The 15,517-nt window shown below is 33.0% G+C and overlaps 2 protein-coding genes across 5 annotated transcripts in view; one reads left to right on the forward strand and one right to left on the reverse strand.

Moving 5' to 3' along the window:
• The window catches only part of LOC128175360 (vesicular glutamate transporter 3-like), a 42,924-nt gene that overhangs the window by 2,316 nt on the left and 25,091 nt on the right, over positions 1–15,517 (forward strand). The window contains exons 2-4 of one of the 3 annotated variants that reach the window (XM_052840924.1): positions 4,899–5,021; positions 12,629–12,759; positions 12,976–13,136. In XM_052840924.1, the coding sequence (XP_052696884.1) occupies positions 12,996–13,136 (141 nt within the window). In that variant the 5' untranslated portion in view covers positions 4,899–5,021; positions 12,629–12,759; positions 12,976–12,995. Of the gene's footprint in view, positions 1–4,561; positions 5,022–12,335; positions 12,760–12,975; positions 13,137–15,517 lie in introns of those variants that run through there. The other 2 variants (XM_052840926.1, XM_052840927.1) reach the window with 2 other exon arrangements.
• The window catches only part of LOC128175359 (uncharacterized), a 60,891-nt gene that overhangs the window by 1,881 nt on the left and 43,493 nt on the right, over positions 1–15,517 (reverse strand). The window contains exons 5-7 of one of the 2 annotated variants that reach the window (XR_008242670.1): positions 4,886–4,978; positions 2,367–4,316; positions 198–2,025 (exon numbers count right to left, since the gene is read on the reverse strand). The gene's annotated coding sequence lies outside the window, so the exon portion shown is untranslated. Of the gene's footprint in view, positions 1–197; positions 2,026–2,366; positions 4,317–4,885; positions 4,979–15,517 lie in introns of those variants that run through there. The other variant, XR_008242672.1, reaches the window with a different exon arrangement.

Genomic DNA, 15,517 nt, shown 5'->3' on the forward strand with positions numbered 1-15,517 from the left:
ATTAATTACTGCACTGCCTGCGTCTGCAAATGAACTTTGTTTTGAAGTTAAGGTCAATTTTAAATGATGTGTAGTATTGTGTACATTCTTTGAAATATGGAGTTAAAATATAATATTCATACTTTATTTTGGTTAAAATACCGTACACAATAATTTTTGATATTTTACTGAACTCTAAAATCAAGATATATACTAGTATTAAGATATCCTTTTCATAACGATTTTACTTTTGTTGTACGATGATTTGAAGTCAGAATTATGTATTAACAAAATTTGCTCTTCTATTTTATTTTTTAATAATTTATTTTATTGTACCCCCGCTCCGAAGGAGTGGGGGTATACTGTTTTACCCTTGTGTGTCTGTCTGTCTGTCTGTCCTTCTGTCGGTCCGTCTGTCCGTCCATAACAAAAATTTCTGTCGCATTTATCTCAGCAACTATTTATCGCAGATGCTTGAAATTTTTACACAGTGTTTGTTAAGGCATGGCATATCGTGGGATATATTTTTGTACCAATGGGACGTCAACTTCATGTTAAATGAGTACTTTGTTTATTTTAGCCAAAATATTCAAACAAATTTTCCTCAAAGATTTCTTAGCAGCTATTTATCGCAGATGCTTGAATTTTTAACACACTATTTGTTTAGGCATGCCATATTGTGGGATATATTTCTGTAACAATCGGATGCCAGCTTTCTGTTAAATGTCGACTTTGCTTATATTTCATATTCAGAGCGGGGGTATCACTAGTGAGCATTGGCTCACAGATATCTTGTTTTTTTCTGCCTTAATGCTGTTAATTTTAACAGGTAATCAGATAATAACCCCATTCTGTCATTTCTGAAAAAAAACCTTATTGTAAATTACATGTTGTGTGTTCAATTAAAACATGGACTGTTTCTGTTAAATTTAAATAAGTTTTCTTTAAAATTTTCGTATCTCAATCATGCTTTATTGTTAATGGAACGTACGTGATAAAAAAATAATCTCTATTCTGTATGCGTAATTAATCTTTTTAGCTCACCTGAGCTGAAAGCTCAAGTGAGCTTTTCTGATTACAACTACAAGGCCAATTTCAACCAAGTTTGGCATAAATCATCCTTGGGCAAAGGGGATTCAAAGTTGTGAAAAGGTACTAGCTACCATCCTAATTTACTTACATTATGCAGTTTGATATACCACTAGTTTTGAAAGGTGTGAAAATTTTCACTGACAGAATTGTGTGAAGTAATGACACCCCTTACCAAAATATTGACCTTCTGGCACACATTCTGGCATTATTGCAGCAATACTGCAGCAACATTCTGGCAATACATTGCGGCAATGTTGCTGCAGTAGCGTTTTTCGTATGCAAATGAGATTGCAGCAATATTGCCAGAAAGATGTTGCTGCAAAAGTTTTGCTGCAACAAATTGTTGTGACAACACCTTTCTGGCAATACATTGCGGCAATGTTGCTGCAGTAGCGTTTTTCGTATGCAAATGAGATTGCGGCAATATTGCCAGAAAGATGTTGCCGCAAAAGTTTTGCTGCAACATATTGTTGAACTTGACTCAAAGTACTCAGCCGATCAGTGACGATTTGTTGCTGCAGATAAACATGTATTGCAGTTTGATTGACACAACGCGCACAGACGGATTGACACAACGCGCACAGACGGATATGGACAAAAGTTCACTGTTTACCGTAAGCAAAGCTCAAACCATATAGTTCACAAGTCCTACACAACCACTTGCTGTATTACGACCGATCAAGGCATTCGTCCTAGGCATTCCAAATGTCCTTTTTTGACAGCCTTGTGGGCATTCTGATTTCACACATAAACAATCACAAAAACAGCTATCAGAATATCACAACAATATCCACATTGGAATTCAGCACTGTTGTGTATATGTTCCTCTCCATAATCTTAAACAAATTACTTCATCATTCTGTTTTGGTTGCCAGTTCCACCATTCATTTAATCAGTAAGGTGACAGCTTTTTTCATGGTTTTCTTCAGGTCTGTGTAACCCAGGGCAGACCTACTGGGAAGATAAATGGATTTCATATAAGCACATTGGCAATTGTTTTCAGATTTTAAGCAGTTTCAAGGGGGGTCGGGGGGGGGGTCCAGACCCCCTCCCCCTTAGATAATTTTTAAATTACATCATAAAATATGCCTCGGACCCCCTTCCCCTGGCAAACTCAAATAACCGTCGAACCCCCCCCCCCCTCCCCCCGGAATTAAATTCTAGATCTGCGCATGGTTCTTAAACAGTGTTAAACCCATTGGTATAATGGTAGATCGCAGTCTTTCGGTTTATATTCTTATAACAAACATGTTTAAACTGCCATTCAATGAATATATTTTTATTGCTAAACTTACTTTTTCAAAAACGTGCTCATGCAGATGGTGCAGGGGATGTCAACACTCAATTCGTCCTCAGTTCAGCCGTTGATTTTTTTTTTTACAGATAAACACTCCATTGACAGTGTATTTTTTAACCTTGTTTACAGATAATTCCTGTATTTCATTCATTTCACCATCTCCAGTGATGGCAGGAGGCTCGATGGCAGACAACATGGCAGCTTCGAATGTGAAAATTGGCGGCTAGCGATTTGATCGACCAATCAGCGCGCGCGTAACTTAACATTGAAACGAAAGTAAAAGTGGAAACAAACAGCATACGAAAATTCTTTATTCAACATGCATCGAGCAGTTTAGATACTCAAATCTAAGTAGACTGATATTTAAACTTAATAAAAAAGAATATACCGTTACAAAAGAACAGACAGGTCGGTATTCACGTAAAACATGAGTTGGGGGGGGGGGGGTGATTCAAACAGTCATCGTAACCATGCATAACAGTTATATGCCATTGAAGGGAATATCACTGGATTTTTTTAATTGAGACTTTCTTAGAATAAGACTTTAATCATAAAATATTTATTAGATTTAATTTTTTCGACTTATTATTATTTTTGGGGGAAAAATATGTATACAAAAGCAATTCATGCAATTATAATTGACAGTTTTAGACTTGTGCTGAATGTTTAAAATTTTATAAGTCTAAATTCTGCTAAAGCTTTTGCAAGCTCGGTAAGCATAATAAATCAGAGGAAAAAGAAAAGTTCGTGGTAAACTTCTGGCAAATTTTGAGGTGTTATAACTGAAATCATATCTAAATAATTGACAATTTTTTAACCCCCCTCCACTGCTCGGCTTCTCCTTAAATTATAATTAAAGCAGAAATCTAATATGATGCCTAGCAGTATTGCCAGATCGAATTATATATATTATGTATAAATTAGTTCATGATTTAAATGATCAAATACATGTAGATGTTACCAGAAAATTATTTCTGGCAGTATGATACTGAGTGTAGCCAGAATATTACCAGAAGTCGTTGCAGCTAGTGGCAATATTCTAGGTGCATGTTAATATAATTTTTTACAGAAATAACTCTAATAGTATTGCCAGAATGTTGCCAGAAGTTATTGCCGCTAGCGGCAACACTCCAGCATTATTGCCAAAATGTTACCAGAAGTTGTTGCAGCTAGCGGCAACATTTCACTAGTCTCAAAATCTGGTTTCTGGTAACAAAAATGTGTTGCTGCAATATTGCCGCGATATTGCGGCATTGTTGCAGCAATAATTTTACTTTGGTAAGGGACCAATTAGTTCAGCTGACCGGAAAATGGTTCCACTTTGAGATAAACCAGGTAAAATAAGGGCTTCAGCCTTTCATCAGTTTCAGTTTATTTATTTCTCAAGCCAAATGGCTCATCAGATACATTAAAGAATACAAAATATACCAGTATATACAATGTAAGACATAATATATAGCAATATACGTATTAAACGCATCAAAGTATTGATTATTTATTTATTACAAACAAATTTTCAAAATACTTCGACAAACCAGGGCATTCGAGGTTACCCTATTCGAGATATCAGGAGTTTTTCAATACTTTTATATAGAGAAAATGGTTGGGACCATGGGAAGACTTAGTCATAAGCGGGGTATTAGAGATATCCCATGTTCAAGATACCTATATATACCTGTATCTCAAAAATGAAGTTTGATGGATAAAATGGGGTTGCCCTGTTCGTGGTCTGTATGTAGATACAATTTTGTCTTGCCAATGATTTGAAAACTATTACCGTGGTATATAGTCTGAAATTAAGTACATACGTGGAACACTTTTTGAAGATGTGCACCTAATAGTTAAACAAATATCTAGATTATACAAAAATATTATTGATTCTACATTAGATCATCACCACTTCTTACCAGATACTGATACTGATATCTGTGAAAGGAGTAACTGTGTTCTGAAAAAAATAAACGAATTTCAGTTAAGAGAAATAAAAATGTCATCTGCATGCCTGTATGTACATCTATAGGATTTTTTTTTTTATAAAATAGAATAACTATTTGGATATATTTTTTAAAAAAATACAATAACTAGTAAGTAGTTGAGAAACAAAATGTACCTATATATTCTCAAATATTTTGATCGCTTTATAAGGGGGGGGGGGGGGGCAGAACGAAATAAATAGGGAATTGGAAGTTAACAGTGTACCCCTGTTTAGTTTTATATCTTGCTTATTTTCTTATTCTTGGTTAAAATAAAATTCCATAAAGGTACAATGTAAAAGATTACGTGTATACAAAAATAAGTGTAAAATTCGAATACTTAACAATATATATATTTTTTGTTATTCTACCAAGTAGCCATACGGCACAATATCTTTTGAACACCCATTGTTGCTCATAGTTGCTCAGGTGAGCGATGTGGTCCATAGGTCTCTTGATTGTATTCGCAATGAAAGTAATTAGTTTTCCTAGCAAACATAGTAAGTAACCTGTGTTATAGAATTCCTCTTATACCCAGTTATACCTTCTGCTTCCAGGTTTTCACGGGAGTCATATCTTTCCATCAAGAAAGCAATCGCATCAATGTGAAGGCATCTCGGATACTTCTGCAGGAAAGCTATTATGGCAGAGAGAAGAGAAAGTACAGAAAAAATTATACGGTAATAAGCTCCCCATAGCTGAAAGCAAAAATGACCCCCCCCCCCCCCCAAAGGAGTATCTGTATACTGTTTTACCCTTGTGTCTGTCGCTAACAAAATTTCATCAAAGATTTTATGGCAACTAATAATCGCAGAATCTATTACATGTTTACATGAAACAACAAAATGTAAGATAATGCTAACAATATTCCATATTTTTTTTTACATTTGTACAATCATATAGTAAATGTTTATTGTTTCATTAGGGTGCTTACAATACAAGCATGTACTAGAATCGTTTTTCATTTACTGAGATAGTCTCTACTTATAAGTATGTTGTTTAATAGTTTATAGTTAAAATCTGCGATTTGTTTGTCAGACATGTTAACGACTTTGTTTAGATAAATGTTTTTTATCCATTCTAATCCTTCAATATTAAATTCCTTAAGTATTTTCTTGATATAGCATGGCTTTTCAAATTTGTGATCTCTAAAAATCTTATAGTAAAATTTACATTTTTTTATCACCTATCGATTCATATATGTTACCATGAAATAGAAACTGCGGTCTGTGAATAACAGTCGTATGTTTAGCCAGACCTAGGTCAAACTGTTTTTTTTTAATTTATGAAATACGTTTTTCATTATAAAATATTCACAGATTAAATTGTTCTTTTGGGCTAATATATTCAAAAAGAATTCCAGTGGTTTTAGCCCATTTTCGTCAACAATATCTTTGACATATTTCAAACCTTTATTAAACCAGTTTTGAAAATAAAGTGTTTTGTTTTTAAACATGAACATTTTATTGCCCCAAATATGCTGTTGTAAAAATTCAGGGTTTGACATAGCATTTGCCTCTTTAGTGGTTTGGAAATAACTAAATGCTTCAAATATCTCTCTGTAAAATATTGGTAGCTTTTTTAGGAGAAAGTGGTTTTGCAGATCATTTATTTGTGTGTAATATATAAAGTATGTCATCATCTTTCAGTTTGAAATTTTCTAGAAAATAGAGCAAGTTATTTTCACCGTTTAATATATAAGATATCCAAGATGCTTTAATATCTTTGAATTTTGATTCTATATCTACTATTCCTATTCCGCCATATTTTACATCTCCGATAAGTGTTTTTCGTTTTATTCGATCCTTTTTATTCCAGATAAAATTGAAAATCAATTTATTTATAGATTAAATAATAACAGAACTTGGGGATGGTAATATTGATATATTGTAGATCAATCTGGAGATAGCTAAACTATTAATAATACATGTTTTTTCGAATATAGTTAATTTTCTTTTTTTCCACGATTCAAAAAGTCTCTCTAGTTCTTTCAGTTTATTTCCCCAATTTTTTTCAATACACTTTTCTTTGTTGTGTCCAATATATGTACCTAGTACTTTTGTACAATCAAAGTTGATCTTAATTCCATGTATTGTGTTTTCTGTTCCTTCCAAGTCACCAAGAAGCATACATTCTGTTTTATCTATATTTAACGACATGCCAGATATCGTACCAAAACTATTTATACATTTTAGCGCAGCCTTTAGTGATTGTTTGTCTCTAAGCGGTAATGTAGCGTCGTCTGCATGTTGAATCAATTTTATTTCTTTTGTCATATATTGGGTTTTGAAACCAGTAATTTCTTTGTTTTCCATAATGGTTAAAGATAGTATTTCCGTTACAAAAAGAAATATTATAGCGGAGACAGGACATCCCTGCCTAATGCCTCTATTCATGGAGCATCTTTTTGTAATCCATCCGTTATTTTTAATCTAAATTTTGGTTCGTTATAGAGTATGAATATCCAGCTGAGGAAGTTATCACCAAAGTTAAATCTTTAGAGAGTTTCAAAAATAAAATTCCATTCAACACAGTCAAATGCTTTTTTAAAATCAAGGAAAAGAAGAATTTCATTATAATTTTCATTTTCGCAAAAGTCAAATATATCATGTATGGTTCGAGCATTTATCCCGATGTATCCTCCTTTGATATAAGCAGATTGATGTTTACTTATAAGACGGTCTCTAAGTTGTTAAATTCATGGCTCTACCACCCCCAAGGGCCATAGGCGGGGCCAAATATGCAAAAAATGCCAAATTTCATAACCTGTCTCAACTCTGTGTCCCTCATATTTGTGGGTTGATGCGTCTTAAAATAGCGGAGATAAACGTCATAATTTTCTCGAAGTCGCCAGTTTATTTTTACTCGGACATTTACCGGTCCAAGGCTCACGATGGGATTTTGCCTATGACAACAGCAGTATAGCAACAAGTCGAGAAACATTCACACTAATCTTTAAAAATCTCACATCAAACGTATGCTGCTTACATACAAATTGATTGATTGATTTATTAGGCTTTTGAAGCGAGCTGGTAGTTTGTTTTTTTTATCTGGGTCAGAGTTCGACCCCTTTCTTTATTTATGCTTACATTGAAATTAGGATGTTAAAACGGGCTTAGCCCCTGTGACCGTAGCATGTATTCTGTTGATCATGGAAGACGGTTTTGCAGGTTTTGGAATAGAAGGTATGTGTATCCACAAATGTCTTCATTGAAAGATGCCGAAAAATGATTCCTTTATCTAATACTTATGAATTTTCTTTTTGAAATAAATGATGAAAAAATATGAACTATGATTAATTTGTTATATACTTCACAGGATGCAAAGTAAATCTCCCCAATACGTATGAAACGCCATAGCTGCCTTAAGGTCAATTTCATATTATATGAACTGGTATTTCATTTATATGCAAGAGTAATATCATTATATGCAGTGCTAATATCATTATATGCAGTGCTAACATCATTATATATGCAGTGCTAACATCATTATATACCATTATTTTACCATTATATTTAGGGGTAAAATCTTTATATGAAGTGGTAACATTATTACGTGATGTCGTAAGATCATTATGTGCAGTAGTTTAATAAGTATGAATAAATCTTTATATGATATGATAAACTCATTTCATACAGAGCTAAATTCATAATGAACTATTGTTCAATCGTTATGTTATATGGTACACTCTTCATGTGCAGTTGCAAAATCCTTTTATGCAGTGCAACTTCTTGACATTAGGTGATAAGTTCATAATATGCAGTACTAACATCATGTTATGGTGTATTAAAACCATTATGTATGGTGGTAAAACCTTTATGTATTGTGGTGAAAGCTTTACATGCAATTGTAAATCCTTTATATGATGTGACAATTTTATAATATGCCGTTGATGAGTAATTATATTACGAGGTCAGTTCTTTACATGATCTGATCATTTCATTATATGGAGTGGTAACTTCTTTATATGCAGTCGTAACTCTTTATGATGAGGTTGTAAACTGGTTCTCGCTGAAAAGTTTTAATGGGGAAGAGATCCAGTTTTATTTTTAAAAAGATGCCGCGTTCGTTGTGACGATGCACATTTCCTGGTCAACTTGTCGTTTGTTTTGAAGAGAGAGAGAGAGAGAGAGAGAGAGAGAGAGAGAGAGAGAGAGAGAGAGAGAGTTTATCTGTCCTTTAACATCGATATCATAATATCAATCATTGAACCCATTTTGTGTGAAAAATCTTATTTATTATTAGTAGAGTATGCTTTTAATTTAAGAGTAAAAGAAATTACAAAAAATGAAGCAAGCGTTTCAAAATCAAAGTAGAAAGACCTTTGTTTCAATGTACCAGGTAGATGCTACTCCTCGCTGATTAATGCCTCCAACGCAAAAGGAATAGACAGATTATTATTCATAGACATAAATAAAAATTATTTTTCGTTTTTCTTAAAATTAATTTGATTTTCAAGAAATAATAAAGAAATTGGTTGGTCTTAACCTCTTTTTATGGTTGTTTCATCCACTTAATAAAATTTAAGCTCACCGGGTATGTATTTTTGTATTTTAAATCCAACAAAGAAGGTGTTGCAGTTCCTGTGCTATTTTCCATAAAGCTGTTGCAGATATTGTCATATCATTTTTATAGGTCCATTTTATACGCGGATCAGTACAAAATTTTCGGGGGGGGGGGGGGGGTACGATGAATACTGAAGTTTGTCGAAGGGGTGGGGGGAGGTGGGTCCGAGGCAAATTTTTGGTAATTTCATGGACATTTTAAGAAATTTTAATTTTTCTGGGGCGGGGTCCTCCCCGCGACCCACCCCCACCCCGTTCAAGACCCCCATGCATTAAACAAATTGTAAAATGGTTTCACTGAAAAATGTGACTGGTTTCAAGGCATATCCGATTTGTGTTTCAAAGAGGCATGTTTTTAAAGATTAAACTTCGAAAAAAAAACCTCCGAAGTTAAAAAACGGTGTTTTAAATCTTAGCAAACTTCATCGTTTCTAGTATAGCCGAGTGGTTACGCAGGATGTCCGAATAATCACCGAGCTTGGTATTTTTTAAATTAATTTTTGAAAAGGTAATACCCCTATTCCGATGGTTTTGAAAATAAATGATGTCGGGATAAATAAGTTTCAAAACGCTTGTCATTGTAATATTTTACATGTGGGCTGATTTTTTCAACGTTACCGACTTTGTTCACATTTTAAATATTTGTATCTGCAGATCTGTAGCTCTCTGGTTGAAAAAATTCGGATAGACAAATTCCGAATTTTTTCAACCAGAGAGCTACAGGTCTGCAGCTAGAATACTTGCTGCTGAACGAGGAAGTAACGCATTAATCGATAAAGTTAATGTATTTTTTTTTTGTAAAAAATGTCGTTTTCAAAATATATATACACATTGTTCGACATCGTTAAAAGCAAGCCGTGCAATAATGTATGAATCAGCAAAATACGGATAAGTTTGTTCCAAGCACCACGGTTTATATGGATGCTATTAAAATTATTTTAAATAACAATCAAGAGCAAAGTAACTCCTCAATTTAAACGTTTTTGAAGAGACAGAATTAGATTTATTAATTCAAAAAGCTTCAAAGAATTACATATATTGTTTAAAACACAATAGCAAGTAGAAATCAAATTGTTCTATGTTAATATCAAGATACATAAAGTGATCTTCCTAACTGTATGCGCGGATCTAGAAGCAGAGGGGGGTATTAAATTTCTACAAAATTCAAACATTTTTTGAAATTTATTTGACTTTTAAAATTAAACGCGTACTCTACTAAAATTCATTCGATTTATCACACATCTCTCTCTCTCTCTCTCTCTCTCTCTCTCTCTCTCTCTCTCTCTCTCTCTCTCTCTCTCTCTCTCTTCAAAACAAACGACAAGTTGACCAGGAAATGTGCATCGTCACAATGAACGCGGCATCTTTTTAAAAGTAAAACTGGATCTCCTCCCCATTAAAACTTTTCAGCGAGAACCAGTTTACAACCTCATCATAAAGAGTTACGACTGCATATAAAGAAGTCACCACTCCATATAATGAAATGATCACATCATGTAAAGAACTGACCTCATAATATAATGACTCAACAACGGCATATTATAAAATTGTAACATCATATAAAGGATTTACAATTGCATGTAAAGCTTTCACCACAATACATAAAGGTTTTACCACCATACATAATGGTTTTAATACACCATAACATGATGTTAGTACTGCATATAATGAACTTATCACCTAATGTTAAGAAGTTGCACTGCATAAAAGGATTTTGCAACTGCACATGAAGAGTGTACCATATAACATAACGATTGAACAATAGTTCATAATGAGTTTAGCTCTGTATGAAATGAGTTTATCATATCATATAAAGATTTATTCATAGCATATAATGAATAAACTACTGCACATAATGATCTTACGACATAACGTAATAATGTTACCTCTTCATATACAGATTTTACCCCTAAATATAATGGTGAAATAATAGTATATAATGATGTTGGCACTGCATATAATGATGTTAGCACTGCATATAATGATATTACTATTGCATATAAAAAATACACCAATTCATATAATATGAAATTGACCTTAAGGCAGCTATGGCATTCCATAAATACGCAAGCGTTCTTATGTTATATTATACACCACTTTTGGATCGGGAAAACAGCAGGAATGGGCTCAATCGGCTTATGAGAAACTAGTGGCTGCAGAAAGTGAAGGTACACAAACCGACTTATGGATCTACCTATGACACAACATCACAGAATGGTAGTGTCGCTCTGCATATATTCAAATAAAAGATAATGCCAGCAAAAAACACGAAAAGGGCTTAATTAAGTTAAAAAATCAACGGATGATTTTAAATCTTCATTACATTTTGTATGTCGGATTAGGAACAAGTGTACCGGTCAAATGACCACAATTCGCCATTTGATGAGCTTTCATGTGTTGGACATACATGTATCATTTCCTGTAATGAATTTTTATACAGCCAATATATTGGTTTTTTTGACGGCATTCAATATTATTGATATAATTGTATTAAAATAACATGACATTTGCCAGTAAAGAAACAGAATGATTTAAATAAATGCTTAACACCTTGAGCGTCATACATATAAACTTGTAAATTATCAAACATTGTATTTATCTACATTTTTTAGAATCAAAATTAATCCACTTTATTAATAATTATTGTAACCATAAATCATATAAGTAAAGATAGTCAGAACAAACTCCACTCCACTATCTTAAACTAACATTCATTCGATCACTTAACCTTAAATTAAATAAGCATTCTTGATCTTGATTATTGAGAAATTATTGCAAAAACTATATTTTCATTTTCAATTTTTTATTTCGATAACCACCCCGAAATGACAAATATGAGAGTGAAGTGGTAGACATTCAGAGTTTGAACCAAGATGACAACTTACAATAATATAATATGAAATAATTAAGTACCTATATAATTATGCATCTCCGAAATTTATTTAATTTACATAGGAATTAAGATGTGACAAATTTTAAACAAAAAAAAGCGCTAATTCGTTTCTTAAATCCGCGATATTTGTTTGATAAAAGTACTTTGCAGAAGCTTCTCAGAACAAATTAGACAAGAATATCATGGTGGAAAATTTAGGGTGATATGTGTTAATGCTCTACTTGAATATTTATTTTCTACAAAGCTCACTCCCTTCATATCCGCACATGAATACATGAATGAATATATTTCATAATTAAAACGAACCACATCTATATATATATATATATATATATATATATATATATATATATATATATATATATATATATATATATATATATATATATAGATGTGGTTCGTTTTAATTATGAAATATATTCATTCATGTATTCATGTGCGGATATGAAGGGAGTGAGCTTTGTAGAAAATAAATATTCAAGTAGAGCATTAACACATATCACCCTAAATTTTCCACCATGATATTCTTGTCTAATTTGTTCTGAGAAAATTCTCGTAAAGAAATGACTTTCTGTATCAAAACTCAACTTTTACACTAAGACAATATAAACCATTCAAAGCAGAACTGGAAAATATATTTCACAAGCCTTTCAAATTTTTATCTATCTACTAGTATTTCCTGTACTAAAACTCGACCCGGATCGTTCACAAAGGCTCTGTGTTCGCTAACAATGTACCAATATGTCCCCGCATTGATTACATGTATCTCGAAAGAGACGCAGATAAAATACTGTCTTTGCCTCTTACTAGTGTTTGTATCACAATGTAGAAGTATACCGTTATATGAGCTGATATGCTGACCTGCACACGGCACCTGTATTCTGTTCTCGAGTAATTAAACAATGCCGAGATCATAAGTACAGTTTTTACCTCAGGAGCAGATAGGGAACATTTCTTCAGGTATGTACAGCTTAATTTAAGACATACCTTAAACATAGTTGAATTAACTACGAACGCCTAAAAACTTATATTCTTTTTATTTAAAACACACCTTAAAATAATTTTAAAATCTTGACTTTGAAAAGACCATTATCTACGTTAACCCTATAACGTTTAGAAATTTAAGTAACTCCATGCTTTGGGATTGATTTTTTTTTAATAAATATTCATCAATAGGCGGTTTACTACAATATACAATGAGTGTCCCAAAAAGAGTCAGTGTGGTTCTTTTGTCGTTCCTGTGTTTCTTGATCCTTTTTGGCTTCAGGACGGTGTTCACCATGGTGATGGTTTACGTCATCATAGACAACGACAGTGATGACGTTACCTTTGTTGAGGTAAAACTACACTCCTCTTAATATTTGAATGCTGAAATCTAGCTTTACTTAAGAAATAAACAGCAATTTAAAAATTTCACAGGGATATGAAGTTGGTTGGTCACGTGATCAAATCCTGAAGGATTTAATCAATTTATAATTAGATTTAATTAGGGAATGAATTCAATATTTATTTGTTTTATACGATATAAAATGGTTTGGGGCAGTTTACGCGGTTTATAAAAAAGCGAAAACTGTTTCCAACCATTTTTCATCGTATAAAACTAATAAATATTGAATTCATTTCTTATAATTTAATTTTTTTACTCTTCATTGTAGATAAAAACGGTCATTTGACCTTTAAAATTACGTAAAACTGTACAAAATTCAAACATAACGTCAGGCGTATTGATGCGTTTTTGACTTTAGTCTTACTATGACGTAGGCAACATTCTTTATACGATATAAAATAATTTTTTAGCCAATCAGAAAGCGCGTTACAACCAGAATTAAATTATTCACGTACCAACCAAATGTCCTAGCGACAAGCAATAAGCGCGTGCTATGATGATTGTGACGTCACGAGAAAGTTCATATAAGCATTGAATGCTCGTCGGTCCCATAAGTTCATATAACCACAGGAGTCGGCAATCTTATCAATAAATAATACCTAGAGTCAAAATAAGTAAAAACCCTGCCATGAGCTTCGCTCAGGAATGCAACGCGATTTTTCAAAAATCTGCTGTCGTGCCGATATTTGGTTTGACCTGGCAATTAAATCAATAACAATCAAGAGAACTGGCGTCAAACAACTTAACTCTGTCCTAAACTTCGGATAATTCAACCCCTAAAGCTCTACATCGGCGAATTATTCAGATTTCTGAGACTCAGACTCAGAGAGAGAGAGAGAGAGAGAGAGAGAGAGAGAGAGAGAGAGAGAGAGGAGAGAGAGAGAGAGAGAGAGAGAAAATGTCCTATTGTTTATTTCCTCCCTACTCATATACTTACCTGCATATGCATGCACAATTAGCTTAAAAATGGAGTAAAGTATGGCTCTTGCTAGTATTTATTTATATACTAGTAATCTCTATATTAAAAAAATTAAAAACAAATCAATTGTCAATGAGGCATGTATCGCAGTCTTTACTGAAATAGCCAGTACACTCATTACAGATGTTTGATCCACCTCTAAATTTATCGCGGGAAATATAGCGCGAGAGCACTGTGACGTCATCCATGATTTGTTCGTCTAGGGGTGCTTTCCATTTAACCGGCATCGCCGAATTTGCCGGTGTTGCCTTCGTCGCCGATTGCTGGAACGCGCGTCGCCGGCGAGCGATTGTGGCAACGCAATATACCGTTGCCGAATAGGAAACAATATGGTGTTGAGATTATCATATTCTACAAAACCAGTATTTCCAAAACTACAATTTGTCTTACTACATTGAAATACATTTAAACTGCAAATAGCCAAAATTCTTGGATCAAATTTTAAGATAAGTATCAGTCTTAACGTAGCTCGCGGGTTTGCTGACGTCACAATAGGAATCGATGTAAAGAGTTGACCGTCATAGTAAATTCATATTTTTTTTTAAAATGACAAATGAGATATTTAGAAGTATAAAAGAAAATACTTTAAAAAGCTTATATGCGGTTTATGACTGTTTATACAAAGATTTATAATGTCAGGTGCTGAAAATTTAAAGATGTCACATACATTGTCACATTTTGTTCTATAAAGATAAAGAATGAGTGTGCGTTAGAACTCTTACATTTAAAGTCATGTTTTAAAATAGAATGAATGCATTAACTTCGCTTTTTTTTTTACAATTATAACTTCCGTAATCTGTACTACCGATTATATTCTTAAATTTCTTTTGGCTTGAGATAACTGTTTTATTCGATTACTTACTTATAATGTCAGTAGTTGCCTACCATTTTATTTTTGCATTGATTGACTCAGAGTTTCATAAAAACAAAAATAGCAATTTTCTGTATCTTTACAGCCTTACATTAACTGCATTTGATAACATTCACAATAATGTCTAATAAGCATTTACATGTTCTAAAATGTGTTAAACAACTATAGTCTTATCAATAAATGCATTCCAATTTTGGTGTTCTAAGAAGTAAGGAAATGATGACGTCAGGCTAACGTCGTAATGAAAATATAAGGTTTTGAGAAATCTTTTAAATCTTAAAAGTTTTTTTGCCAAAAATTGGCCGAGAACACATACTAATATTTTTTTATGAATTGATTCATAATTATCTCCTCTGTTTTTGTGTTGAGTATGATTAATTTCGTCTGAATCGTTTAAAAGTTTGGAGCATAGTTTTGTAATGCGTTTCTCGGTTAAAATGTGCATTTTACTATATATTTCATTGAAATGGCGTTGCTTGAT

Source organism: Crassostrea angulata, chromosome 3, assembly GCF_025612915.1.
Source record: "Crassostrea angulata isolate pt1a10 chromosome 3, ASM2561291v2, whole genome shotgun sequence".
Taxonomy (NCBI): domain Eukaryota; kingdom Metazoa; phylum Mollusca; class Bivalvia; order Ostreida; family Ostreidae; genus Magallana; species Magallana angulata.